Raw genomic sequence first — 14,655 nt, 5'->3', positions numbered from 1 at the left:
GGATGATTCAACATTTTGCAGGCCGACACCATTGTTTACATGTTAATTTGAACATTCCCAGGAAAGCTCAGATGTGGATTGGCATCTCCCAAAGTCCATTGTTAGTTAAGTACTCCCAATTACTTGAATAACCCTTCACACTATGTTGACCAAATCTGCCTTATATGCTTCCTACAGGAAACACTTTAAATACAAGCATAGAGCCAACACTCATAACTTCAGATGTAAAAATGATACATGCATACAAATAGGATGAATATATTCAGTAGATCATAACCTTTGCAAAGATATGTTACATGGCATATCTAACATAAAAATTATTCCAGTTATGTCATATTTACACTCATAAGCATACTTCATAAGCATTATGGGGTACAATGTCATACCGACATAGACTGTAGTGTAGACATAGCCTTAGGCACTGAATTTTCTGACAGGGTGGAATTTCAGTCATTTTGCTAGCTGAGGCAGATTCATGCCTAGCATGCTGGCTTTTGTGAATTCTATTCTCTCCCCATGCATTGTGTAGGGAGCCTGGGTGGCTAACTCAGATTATGTGGATCCAATTGTTGTTCCAGATATTTTGTAGGCATCTAAAAGTTAGGCATTGTGAAGATCTGTGCCACAACCCTTTTGTAGGTCCGTGACATAAAAATACACATCCATCACTTACATACTTGTTCTGACCAATGCAGTTTCAGTCCAAAATTTTCAAAGCACTTCTCACAGGCATGTAAAGATCAATATTGCCATTTAAAGGTGGGGAAACTGAGACACTGGAAGGGGAAGAGATTTGCCCAACACCTCACAACAGATCACTGCAAGAGGCAGGAATCAAACCCAGCACTCCTGACCTCAGCACATGTAGCATATTCATTGGACAATGCTGTGTGTTAATTGTGGGTATTAGGTGATATGAATAGCAACAACAAACCAATAGACACACATTTTAATCTTGAACAATGAAAAATACAGATATATGAGTATCTGATAACTGAGGCAAATGCATAAGAAGGCTGATTCACATTTACAATGAGGCCCCTTTATACCGTAAACAGAATCATCTCCTATTTTAATGCCCCTTAAAACACCCAGAATGCTTTCAAGTGATCTGAGTGTAAATGAGAAACAGGCCCAACAGCATAGTTGACTACTCACTACATACATGCTGGTGTAGTAGTTATATGGCATTTTAATGTCAGGTTGACAGGTACTGTCAGGGTTCCTTCCCCACTCTGAACTGTAGGGTACAGATGTGGGGACCCGCATGAAAGACCCCCTAAGCTTATTCTTACCAGCTTAGGTTAAAAACTTCCCCAAGGTACAAACTTTGCCTTGTCCTTGAACAGTATGCTGCCACCACCAAGCATTTTAAACAAAGAACAGGGAAAGAGCCCACTTGGAGACGTCTTCCCCCAAAAAATTCCCCCAAAAAAACCCCTTTCTTGGGGAGGCTTGAGAATAAACAAGATGAGAACAAACCAGCATTGGATTTTTAAGACTGTTTTGGTTTTTAGATTTCTTGAGAAAAAGTCAAAACCAGATTGTTTCCTTGAAAATTTTCATTTAGTCAAAACCCAGCTTTCTGTCACAAAACAGGTTGAGTGGATTTTTTTTGACCAGTTCTATTTGTTAACCCTTTCTGTGTCATTATAACTGAAGCAGCTCAGCAAACTTCTTTGACATTCTACAACAGAGCACCAGAATTTCAGAAAGCTCCCGAGTCTACCTCACACTCGGTGAAGAAGGGGGAACTGAGGCAGGATGGCACCCAGAGCCTAGAATGAGCTAATCCACCGTCACACATGTACTTGCAACAAGCCAACACCATGTGGTCTGAGTCATATGTCTAGATTGATTTTGCCCAACTCAATGTTGGGTTTGCCTTATCCAGCTTCAGTTGGCAATTCTCTGCCTCAGGGTCATGTTGTATTTGAGGCAGCGAACTCCACACCTCCACACAGTCCCATTCCCCAAAACATCATGAGCTACACCCCTAACATAGAATATGGGGACAGATATTCACCCCAAAATAACTTCCTGTAGACAGGTTCTCTAGATACCCAGTATGCTATTCACACTGTATAGGACTGCACTCTGAGAATTATCCCTTTGACACCAGTGGAAGAACGGGCACAGTAAGGCATTTCTGGACATCAGGAGAGTATTAACATCTGACCCTCACCTAATATGGTGGTGGGGGACATGTCTGTATGTAGGACAGATTAGACAGACAGACAGATAGATAGATAGATAGATAGATAGATAGATAGATAGATAGATAGATTCTGAACTGATATGTCTTAATATTTACTCTGTGCTTTTAAGATCCGTGGAGAAAAAGGTGCCTAATGAGTTAAATCACCAGCCCTCTGCACTATGATGTAATGTTAGTCCAGAGTTTACACTGGTAAATTTACAGGCCCAAACTAAACTGATCATTCCAGGTTTAAATTGATACAAATGCCCACCCAGGAGGCTAACTAAATCAGTTTAAAAATGCAGCTTTAGTTAAATTGTTTTAAAAACCAGTTGTAGTTAAACTGCTGTAACTTCTGTGTATGGATGCGGCCATGCAGAATTAACTAACTCTTCTTTTTCTTTCCTTCTTTCCTTCTATCAAGAGTAGGACAAGAAGTAATCAGCTAAACTTGAAGCAAGGGAGATTGAGGTTAGGTATTAAGAAAAATCTTTCTAACTCTTAGGCTAGTTAAGCTCTGAAACTGTTTACATAGGAAGATTGTGGAATCCCCATCGCTGGAGGTGTTCAGAACAGGTTGGGACAAACACCTGTCAGGGATGGTCTAGGTTTGCTTGGTCCTGCCTCAGCTTTTGAATTTGCTCCCCAAGCTTATCTAAAACAACCCAGATCAGATAACCTTTAGGTCATGGTGCAAATGCATAGCAGTGGGGGGTTCAATTTATCCTTTGGAGCCAGCAAGGCAGACAATCCCTGACCTTGTAATTCCTCCTGCTTTTCACAATTTAAATGGTTTCTGATACATTTAATTTAGGGCTGATGATTAATCACAGTTAATTCATGTGATTAACTCAAAAAAATTAATTATGATTAAAAAATTAATCACAATTAATCACACTTTTATTCGCATTGTTAATCAATAGACTACCAATTGAAATTTATTAAACATTTTGGATGTTTTTCTACATTTTCAAATAAGTGATTTAAATTACAACAAAGAATACAAAGTGTACACTGTTCACTTTATATTATTTTTATTACAAATATTTGCACTGTAAAATCATAAACAAAAGAAACAGTATTTTTCAATTCACCTCAAAGTACTGTAGAGCAATCTCTTTATTGTGAAAGTGCAACTTACAAATGTAGATTTTTTTTTGGTTACATAACTGCATTCAAAAACAAAACAATGTAAACTTTAGACCCTACAAGTCCACTCAGTCCTACTTCTTGTTCAGCCAATCGCTAAGACAAACAAGTTTGTTTACATTTACGGGAAATAATGTTGCCCACTTCTTATTTAAACTGTCACCAGACAGTGAGAACAGGCATTCAAATGGGACTTTTGTAGCCGGCAACACAAGATATTTACATGCCAGATATGCTAAAGATTCTTATGTCCCTTCATGCCTTGGCCACCATTCCAGAGGACATGCTTCCATGCAGATGACACTTGTTAAAAAATAACGCGTTATTTAAATGTGTGACTGAACTTCTTGGGGGAGAATTGTATATCTCCAGCTCTATTTTATCCGCATTCTACCATATATTTCATGTTATAGCAGTCTTAGAAGATGGCTCAGCACATGTTCATTTTAAGAACACTCTCACTGCAGATTTGACAAAACGCAAATACGATACCAATGTGAGATTTCTGAAGATAGCTACAGCACTCAAACCAAGGTTTAAGAATCTGAAGTGCCTTCCAAAATGTGAGAGGGACGTGGTGTGGAGCATGCTTTTTTGAAATCTTAAAAGAGTAACACTCTGATGCAGAAATTACAGAACCTGAACCACCAAAAAAAGAAAATCAACCTTCTACTGGTGGCATGTGACTCAGATGATGAAAATGAACATGCATCGATCTGCACTGTTTGGATTGTTATCGAGCAGAATCAGCGCGGGCACATGTCCTCTGGAATGGTGGTTGAAGCATGAAGGGACATATGAATCTTTAGCACATTTGGCATGTAAATATCTAGTGACACTGGCTACAATAGTGCCATGGGAACGCCTGTTCTCACTTTCAGGTGACATTGGCAACAAGAAGCAAGCAGCATTATCTCCTGCATATGTAAACAAACCTCTTTGTCTGAGCGATTGACTAAACAAGAAATAGGACTGAGAGGACTTGACATTGTTTTATTTTTGAATGTAGTTATTTTTTGTACATAATTCTACATTTGTAAGTTCAACTTTCATTACAAAAAGATTGCAATAGGGGAATTGAAAAATACTATTTATTTTGTTTTTTTTACAGTGCAAATATTTGTAATCAAAAATAAATACAAAGGGAGCCCTGTACACTTTGTATTCTGTGTTGTAATTGAAATCAATATATTTGGAAATGTAGAAAACATTCAAAAATATTTAAATAAATGGTATTCTATTATTGTTTAACATTGTGATTAATTGCACGATTAATCACAATTAATTTTTTTAATTACATGATTAATTTTTTAATTGCGCAATTAATCACAATTATCTTTTTAATCACTTGACAGCCCTAATTTAATTCAAATAAATTGGCTTTTTGCAGTACTGTTACTATAACCTAGCCCAGAAATGACCAGATAATTGCAGATTTCTCTTAAATGCTCATCTCTTAGTTCTCCTAGCTCCATAGGATGATTCTCTAAGCCACCGCCAGGTTTGGAAAGATATTTAGGCACTTAACTCCCACACAAATTAAGGGGAATTAAGTGCCTAACTACCTGTTTACTTCTCATTCCTTCGGGGGAGTGGGAGGTGTGCTGGTGAAAAGGGAGAATGGAACACCCATTGCATTACACTGATTTAACAGGTACATATATCTAATTCCCCCAATCACCGTCACTTAAAAGTGATCATTAAAATCAGCTGTCTCAAGGCAGGCTGCTTTAGCTGCTAGAGCCCAGGCTAGGCAGTACTAAGCCTTGGTGTAATGCATGCAGTCAAGTAGAGCTGCAGAAACCAGGTGACCCTCTGGGTGCATAGAGACATCTCAGCAGATGGAGGCAGACCCTGCAAAGGGACCGAGGAAAGCAGAGACAGTGAACACCAACTTCAGCTCCCCAAGCTGAGTCCACTTCTGTGGTGCGGTCGCCACTTCACGGTCAGGATTAAAAGTAAGTGCTGAAATCCTTAGGGCAAATCCTGAGGCTCTGATTCATTTGCTCAGTGTTTTCTCCAGTAAAACTCCCACTGAGCAGGATCAATGGGAGCTTTTCCTGAGTCTGGACTTCAGGATCTGTGCTTTTTTACTGTTGGGGTTATTGCTTAGCTAAATAGAGATGTTTCATTTTTGCTATCCCCTACAGTGAGAGATGGGGGCATTCAGTACCTTTTACGAGGCATTCATGGTGCATGGAAAATCCATGCAGATCAGGAAACAGCAGCCTCATCTGTCACTGTGGCATGGCCGTTAACTGTGCCATTACTGTTCTGTCTCACTTCCTATTCTCCTCTTGATGTGTCTCCTACTGCCTCCTGTTATTGCTGTGCTGCAAGGCTGCAGAGAGGGGCTGGGAGCAGTGAGTTATGGCTACTACATAGCAGCAAGGACACAGCAGAGACTCAGTTTGCAGTTCCAGGCTCCTATCAGCTGGGCTGCAGTGTGCAACCAGGGGCAGATGGATGCTCAGGGTTTGCTGGCCAGTCTGTGGGGAGCTGAGAGGGGCCAGGAAGGATTTTTCCCCTGGTTCAGATTGGCAGAGACCTTCTCTGCAGCATGGGGCACTTGCAGGTTTGAACTAGTGTAAATGGTGGATACTCTGTAACTTGAAGTCTTTAAACCATGATTTGAGGACATCAGTAACTCAGCCAGAGGTTATGGGTCTGTTACTGGAGTGGGTGGGTGAGGTTCTGTGGCCTGCAATGTGCAAGAGGCCAGACTAGATGATTATGATGGCCCCTTCTGAACCTAAAGTCTATGAGTGACCTGTGCATGTGTCTGATGGGGATATTTCCTTTGTGCAGGGCTCCGGTCAGATTCAGATCTGCCCTCTTTCCTGTGGCACTGATCATCCTGGGGGTAGATTGCAAACCATTTGCTTCCGAACCAATGGGACAGGACCTCAGAAACTCTGGTTCTCAGTGCTGTAGGGCAGGGTCTCTCCTCTTCCCTTCACCCCTGCAGGAGCCTGGGAGGGGAGCAGAGAGGAAGCTAAGATGTACGAAGCTTTCCCTGAGCTAGGGAGAATGTAAGGCACAGACCCTCCCCCACTGCATGGATGTGGCAGAGCAAAGCAACATGAACCTGGAGCCCCCTCCTGCCCCCTCCCTCTCCGTCAGTTCTTGCTGCTTCCCCAGGCCCTGAAAGGAATGACTGAGCGATGGGAGCCTAGTTCAGCCTGGTGGATTTGCTGGGAAGTTTTCTTCTTCACCCCACAGATGCCTGTGCAGGGCCCTGGAGAACAAGGAGCCTGGTGGGAGAACAGTACAGAGGAGTGACCACTGTCAAGGGTCCAGGGATCACTGGGCAGATACAAGGTACAGTGCCCTACCCCCATGGATGGGCAGAGGGCACAGAACAAAGAGTAAAGGAGTACTTGTGGCACCTTAGAGACTAACCAATTTATCTGAGCATAAGCTTTCGTGAGCTACAGCTCACTTCATCGGATGCATTCAGTGGAAAATACAGTGAGGAGATTTATATACACACAGAACATGAAAAAACGGGTGTTTATCATGCACACTGTAAGGAGAGTGATCACTTAAGATGAGCTATTACCAGCAGGAGAGTGGGGGGGCGGGTTTGAAGAAAACCTTTTGTAGTGATAATCAAGGTGGGCCATTTCCAGCAGTTAACAAGAACGTCTGAGGAACAGTGGGGGCGGGGGGATAAACAAGGGGAAATAGTTTTACTTTGTGTAATGACTCAACCACTCCCAGTCTCTATTCAAGCCTAAGTTAATTGTATCCAGTTTGCAAATTAATTCCAATTCAGCAGTCTCTCGTTGGAGTCTGTTTTTGAAGTTTTTTTTGTTGAAGAATAGCCACTTTTAGGTCAGAAATTGAGTGACCAGAGAGATTGAAGTGTTCTCCGACTGGTTTATGAATTTTATAATTCTTGACGTCTGATCTGTGTCCATTTATTCTTTTACGTAGAGACTGTCCAGTTTGACCAATGTACATGGCAGAGAGGCATTGCTGGCACATGATGGCATATATCACATTGGTAGATGTGCAGGTGAATGAGCCTCTGATAGTGTGGCTGATGTGATTAGGCCCTATGATGGTGTCCCCTGAATAGATCTGTGGACGCAGTTGGCAACGGGCTTTGTTGCAAGGATAGGTTCCTGGGTTAGTGGTTCTGTTGTGTGGTGTGTGATTGCTGGTGAGTATTTGCTTCAGGTTGGGGGGCTGTCTGTAAGCAAGGACTGGCCTGTCTCCCAAGATTTGTGAGAGCGATGGGTCGTCCTTCAGGATAGGTTGTAGATCCTTGATGATGTATTGGAGAGGTTTAAGTTGGGGGCTGAAGGTGACGGCTAGTGGCGTTCTGTTATTTTCTTTGTTGGGCCTGTCCTCTAGTAGGTGACTTCTGGGTACTCTTCTGGCTCTGTTAATCTGTTTCTTCACTTCAGCAGGTGGGTATTGTAGTTGTAAGAATGCTTGATAGAGATCTTGTAGGCGTTTGTCTCTGTCTGAGGGGTTGGAGCAAATGTGGTTGTATCGTAGAGCTTGGCTGTAGACAATAGCAGCAGAGTGTGGTCTGGGTGAAAGCTGCAGGCATGTAGGTAGGAATAGCGGTCAATAGGTTTCGGGTATAGGGTGGTGTTATGTGACCATCGCTTATTAGCACTGTAGTGTCCAGGAAGTGGATCTCTTGTGTGGACTGGTCCAGGCTGAGGTTGATGGTGGGATGGAAATTGTTGAAATCATGGTGGAATTCCTCAAGGGCTTCTTTTCCATGGGTCCAGATGATGAAGATGTCATCAATATAGCAAAAAGAAAAGGAGTACTTGTGGCACCTTAGAGACTAACCAGTTTATTTGAGCATGAGCTTTCGTGAGCTGCAGCTCACTTCATCGGATGCATAGCATATCGTGGAAACTGCAGAAGACATTATATACACACAGAGACCATGAAACAAAACTTCCTCCCACCCCACTCTCCTGCTGGTAACAGCTTATCTAAAGTGATCATCAAGGAGGGCCATTTCCAGCACAAATCCAGGTTCTCTCACCCTTCCCCCCCCCCACATGTGTGTCTGTGGGGGGGGGAAGGGTGAGAGAACCTGGATTTGTGCTGGAAATGGCCCTCCTTGATGATCACTTTAGATAAGCTGTTACCAGCAGGAGAGTGGGGTGGGAGGAAGTTTTGTTTCATGGTCTCTGTGTGTATATAATGTCTTCTGCAGTTTCCACGATATGCTATGCATCCGATGAAGTGAGCTGTAGCTCACGAAAGCTCATGCTCAAATAAACTGGTTAGTCTCTAAGGTGCCACAAGTACTCCTTTTCTTTTTTCTTTTTACGAATACAGACTAACACGGCTGTTACTCTGAAACCCATCAATATAGCGTAAGTAGAGTAGGGGCATTAGGGGATGAGAGCTGAGGAAGCGTTGTTCTAAGTCAGCCATAAAAATAAGCAAAGTGCATGTATCAGAGCTGCTTGAAACGGGGAACACTGCTTTTTTTAGGGGTGGGGGTGAAAACAATTGCAAATTCCTTTTGGATCCCCCATTTTCAGAGAGGAAACTACCAAGCCCTATTGAAAATCTGGCCCCAGTTTTGATTGCCGGACCCTCAGAAATCTAGCCCAGAGTTCCTTTGAAAATCTGTTTTTGGAAGGGCTTTTAAAAATGTATTAACTTCTTCTCAGTAAAGTAGCCCAAGGGAATTCACTGATTGTGTCAACAAATTGCCTAAAAATAACCCTGGTGGCACAGGCAGAGACTTGGGCTAACCACACAAGTATGTATCCATGGGGTTAGGTGGGATTGTGGCTGGGAGGTAGCCTGAGCAGCAGGGGGGCTGGAACAGTTTTCACAGTGGGGGTGCTGAGAGCCATTGAACCAAGCTGTAAACCCAGTGTATAACAGAAACCCCTTCAAGCCAGGGGGTGCTGCAGCACCCCCCGCACCCCTAGTTCCGGGACCTATGCTGAGTAGCCGCTAGTCAGCATGACCTGGAATTGTCCATTTGGCGATCTTCCACACTGATCTCTAGCATCTGCTCATGGCTACTGTCAGAGATAGGGTACAAGACTGGATGTAAGAGTGGGCTGGTCAGATGTGAAAATTGCTATATTTCTTGTTTCTTACAAAGTTTGCAACATATTAATTACTTGACTCTATAAGAGAATATAAATCCTCATTTCAGTTTGCTCTTTGGATTTTTAAAGCTAATTGGTTGAATATTTATTCTGGTTTAGCCATGCTTTATGTTCTAATTATTTTTCATAATCTCTTCTTAAAGTAGCTAAATGGCATGGAGAAAAGAAAATGGGGAAATCAAACGTCCATCACTGAATTCATCCTCCTGGGTTTCAGGAATCTCCCTGGATTGCAGATTCTTCTCTTCCTGCTTTTCCTAGTGATGTACATTGTTACCATGGCAGGGAACATCCTCATTGTTGCACTAGTTGTGGCTGATCAGCACCTGCGCACCCCCATGTACTTTTTCCTGGGGAATTTGTCCTGCTTGGAGACCTGCTACACTTCCACCATCCTGCCCAGGATGCTGGCCAGTCTCTTCACTGGGGACAGGACCATCTCGTTTAGTGGTTGTATCATACAGCTTTATTCTTTTGGTTTCCTAGTGGTGACGGAATGTTTTCTCCTAGCAGCAATGTCTTATGATCGGTATTTAGCGATATGCAAACCCCTGCACTATGCAGCCCTTATGAATGGCAGGTTCTGTCTCCAGCTAGCAGCTGGCTCTTGGATAAGTGGCTTTCTGGCTATTACCATAATTATATTTTTGATGTTGCAGTTAACATTCTGTGGCCCCAATGAAATAGACCATTTCTTTTGTGATTTCATTCCACTGCTTAAACTGTCCTGCAGTGACACGCAACTGATTTCAATGGTAAGTTTATTCCTTTCCTTCTTTGATACATTTCCCCCTTTTCTATTAACGGTGGCATCCTACATATATATCATCGCCACCATCCTGAGAATCCCATCCACCACTGGGAGGCAAAAGGCCTTTTCCACCTGCTCATCCCACCTCATTGTGGTGACCGTTTTCTATGGAACCTTAGTCATTGTCTACATGCTACCAAAAAACAACACACTGAGAGACCTAAATAAAGTGTTCTCTGTCTTCTACACAGTCCTGACTCCTCTGCTCAACCCCCTCATCTACAGCCTAAGAAATAAGCATGTAAATATGGCCCTAAGAAAAGCTCTGACTAAGTTCACAGGATCAAATTCGCAGTAGGTGTAAACTGGTGTGTCTCTGCAGTAGTCAATGCAACTGTGCTGATTTACTCCAAGTGGTTATCTGGTCTGTAGTGATCACCAGAATTCAACTGGGTATAATATCATGAGGATTAATCAATCTGTTTTAAATGCTCTGATGGGGCTGCCTGTTGATGGTTCCATACTTAAACCACATGATGCATCATAGGAGACTGTGAGGATGTAGTGAGTTCTGTGGCAGCTTCTTCAAATTTAGTGCCTGTGTCTGGGGTGCGGGGCCATGGGAGTCTTTGGGGTGCAGGCTTCTTGTAATACAACTAATGTCCCACCTTCTCCCTCAAAGTGGAGAATCTGAATGCGGGTAGGCAAATCTGACCAAATTGCATAGGACAAGATCTATGCCAAGACTGAGTCTAGTGAAATATATAACTAGGTGAAAAGGTAATTGACCTGATGGATGTCCATAGTGTCTGTATATGTAGCATTTTAATATTCTGTCAAATTTCCAATAAAAATGAAAAAAAAATAAAGTATCTCATTTGTTGTCTCTTTCTTTTAATGTATCCCTCACAGTCTGTGAAGTGACATGCATTCATTATCAGATAGGTGAAGAAATACCTTTTTATTGGGCCAACTTATGTTGGTGGAAGGAACAAGCATTTGAGCTACACAGAGCTTTTCTTCAGGTTGTTCTATCAAGTCATTTTCAGATATTGGTTCTGGCGAATGGTCAACAAGCAAAACAAACACACACAACCCAAATATAGTATCTTCCTTCTTATCTATATTATCAGATTCCAGAATTGTCACTCAGAAGCCTAGAATGTCTATTGAGTCAGTGCGAAGGGATGGAAACAGCCACAAGATTGGTAGAGAACACTTTTTGTTTGAAATATAACCACGTTCAGTCACCACTGGTGTTCACGGTCTGGTCTCATCCCATTTTTAAGTTCTCAGACACTTTCAGCTTTTTTTACACATAGGACTTCATGAGAGCATAGGATTTCAACTACTAGTCTGCAAATAATCCATCGGTTCAAACCATTGTCTACTCCCACAAGCTTTTAGCCTGTAGTGTACTTGTCTAAACTGAAGGCTTTTGCTTAAATATCAAGAAGTGCCAACCTAGCTGTAAGTAAAATACAAGATCAAATGTCTCCTAACACCTATGTTTTGCCCATCCAGATGTCATGGGCTTGATACAGGAATGACTTGGTGGAATTCTCTGCCTTGTTCTGTGCAGGTGTAAGTGGGGGAATAGTCCCGCTCTTGTGGGGAACTTTCCTGGCTTCTGCACTACCCCAGTGAAGTGGGCTAGTGAAAGGATCTGAGTCCTTGCTCCCACTTCCTTTACCCAGTGGCCTCCCTGCCCTTGAGGACTCCTCTTCCACTCCCCTGTCTGGCAGAGTCCTCGTACGCCCAACAAGGCTGGGCCCAGGATTCCTGGGGGGCTCGACCCCCAACCCTGCTGTGGTCACCTAGGACAGGGGCTAGGGTGTCCCCACTCCGGGGTACTCTCTCTGCACTGGGTACTTCTCTGACCCACTGACCATTACATACAAGTTAAAGCAAATGCAGGTTATTTAATCAACAATTAATTTTAAAAAGAATAAGGAATAATGGGAAAGGTTAAAGGAAAGGTTAAAGGAAACACATCAGCCCGCTCTGTGGCAGGGAACATCACAAACAGTGTCTCTGGAACATCAGGGCAGTTCACAGTCTGTCCCTTGTAAGTCCCAGGCCTCCTCCTCAGGCCCTGGCTGTGCTGCAGGGATGCTGTGGGTTGGACACTTGCTCTGGTGGTGGCCACAAGCTCTCAGGCTCTAAGTGGTAGGACCCTTCTTCCCAGCGTCGCCCCTGCCCTGTCGGGGTTACGATCCAAGCCTGGCCTGCAGAGCCTCTTGGCTGAGGCATCTCCCTGTGCTGGGCCCGCTGCCCAGGGTCCCCCTCAAACTCCCCAGCTGCTCACCGCACCCAGCTCCGGACTGCTCCAGCCCCAGCTCCACCACTCGGTCTCTGCACGGCTGCTGCTCTGCCTCCAGCTCCCTGGGCTGCTTCTCTGGCCCCTCTGGCTCTGGTTGCTGCAGCTCTGCTCCCAGGACAGGGTCTGCTCTCTCTGGGCTGCTTTTTTGGTCCCTCTGGATCTGGCACAGCTCTGCTGCCCAGCTTAGCTTGGACCCCTGCTTTCTCCTCAGCTCGGCCCCATTCTGTCTGACGCAGGCAAATCCAGCTCACGGAGGACGGGACCACCCTGGCCTCCTGACTGCCTGATTAGCCTGCTTGCCCTGTCATTCAGGCTGACCTGGAGCATTGGCCTCTCCCCATTGTTCCTGGGGGCTGTCAGTCTCAGGGTACTGATTCCTCATCAACCCTTCCCCCTTTTTAGTAGTGGGAGCTAGCCAACCTAAACACCCCCACTGAATGTTAGTAAGGGGGCAACAGTCCCCTTACACAGGGGATGGGTCATGCTGGTCTTTGCTTCTGCTAAAATCAGTGGATGAAACCCTGGTCCCATTGAAGTTGGTGTCATTTGCTTTAACGGGGCCAAGTTTTTGCCCTGTGAATCTACCACCCACTGGCAGGAACATGCCCAGTTGAACAAGGTATGGGAGTGACAGGAGAATCCAAGCCAGGTGCGACTATGCTGCGCTGGCTTTGCAATGGTGTTTTTTGTGCAAATATTTTTGATTCAGTGCTTCCCAGTGAGGGACGGTCTGCAATGGTCCAGGCAGGAAGGTGGAGATGGCTCAAGATAATTCCTTCATCAGCTTCCCCTTAAGGGTAGTTAAGGGAAAATACTCAAACTATGGGCTCTGCTGACTCTGGGTTGGTCCCGCACAGTCTGCAGAGCTGGTTTGATTAGGAGGGACGAAAGCCTAACAAGACTTGAAGAAGCCTCCAGGGTTTGAAAGGAGAGTCTTTTGGAAAGGGGCTCTGTAGGGGAACAGCAGGGCTCTCGAAAGCAGCTAGGCTTGCCATTACAGCATGGCATGACTTCAGGTAAAACAGACATGCATACAGGTGCTTTCTGTTTTCAAATCCTTTCTTATCTAACATTTTGTTCCCACTGCTGAATAAAAGTACTCTATTTTAAGGAAGCTACTAGTCACAGGTTCCCAGAGGGAGGAAATTCAGATGCCAAAAACCTAGTGGGACTTCCATGGTGGTAACCCATTGCTATGCCTGGCGTAGCCTGACCCTGGTCCTGGTCTCAAGGGTACGTCTACACTGCTGCTGGGTGTGTGCTTCACTACCCTGTGCTCTAGTTAGCTCAATAACAATAGAAGTGAGGATACCATTGCAGGGGTTTCAGAGCAGGCTGCACAAGGGAGTACATATCTGGGGGGTCAGTGATGCTATCTTCTCCTTGCTTGTATTTTTAGTGCATGAGCTGGAGCACAGCTAGAATCATAGAATATCAGGGTTGGAAGGGACCTCAGGAGGTCATCTAGTCCAACCCCCTGCTCAAAGCAGGACCAACCCCAACTAAATCATCCCAGACAGGGCTTTGTCAAGCCTGATCTTAAAAACCTCAAAGGAAGGAGATTCCACCACCTCCCTAGGTAACGCATTCCAGTGTTTCACCACCCTCCTAGTGAAAAAGTTTTTCCTAATATCCAACCTAAACCTCCCCCACTGCAACTTGAGACCATTACTCCTTGTTCTATCATCTGCTACCACTGAGAACAGTCTAGATCCATCCTCTTTGGAACCCCCTTTCAGGTAGTTGAAAGCAGCTATCAAATCCCCCCTCATTCTTCTCTTCCACAGACTAAACAATCCCAGTTCCCTCAGCCTCTCCTCATAAGTCATGTGTTCCAGACCCCTAATCATTTTTGTTGCCCTCCGCTGGACTCTTTCCAATTTTTCCACATCCTTCTTGTAGTGTGGGGCCCAAAACTGGACACAGTACTCCAGATGAGGCCTCACCAATGTCGAATAGAGGGGAACGATCATGTCCCTTGATCTGCTGGCAATGCCCCTACTTATACAGCCCAAAATGCTAGTGCTGATATGTCTACAAGAGCTGCCAGTCATATCCCTGGCTGCAGTGCAGATGGATCTTCAGAGGGTGAGAACTGTGAAATTCCACCCTGAGGCAGGTC

General features: G+C 44.2%; 2 protein-coding genes across 2 annotated transcripts in view; both read left to right on the top strand.

Annotated features, from left to right (window-relative positions):
• The first annotated feature begins 6,627 nt into the window (after nt 1–6,627).
• The window catches only part of LOC141997702 (olfactory receptor 5AP2-like), a 46,195-nt gene continuing 38,167 nt past the window's right edge, over nt 6,628–14,655 (top strand). The window contains exon 1 of the mRNA XM_074970139.1: nt 6,628–6,670. The gene's annotated coding sequence lies outside the window, so the exon portion shown is untranslated. The remainder of the gene's footprint in view (nt 6,671–14,655) is intronic.
• Nucleotides 9,612–13,699, top strand: LOC141997707 (olfactory receptor 10A7-like). Its single transcript, XM_074970141.1, has 2 exons — nt 9,612–10,543; nt 13,645–13,699. Exons 1-2 carry the CDS (start codon nt 9,615–9,617, stop codon nt 13,697–13,699), a joined length of 984 nt encoding a protein of 327 aa, XP_074826242.1. The 5' UTR covers nt 9,612–9,614.

Source organism: Natator depressus, chromosome 13 (genome assembly GCF_965152275.1).
Source record: "Natator depressus isolate rNatDep1 chromosome 13, rNatDep2.hap1, whole genome shotgun sequence".
NCBI classification, from domain to species: domain Eukaryota; kingdom Metazoa; phylum Chordata; order Testudines; family Cheloniidae; genus Natator; species Natator depressus.
This window is presented reverse-complemented; position numbering and strand designations above follow the sequence as displayed.

Bases quoted from the DNA above. Each gene is read 5' to 3' on its own strand.
- LOC141997707 (XM_074970141.1), top strand. From the start codon at position 9,615: ATGGAGAAAAGAAAATGGGGAAATCAAACGTCCATCACTGAATTCATC. The intron at 10,544-13,644 runs GTTCACAGGATC...CTCTATTTTAAG, and splicing joins CTAAGAAAAGCTCTGACTAA to GAAGCTACTAGTCACAGGTT.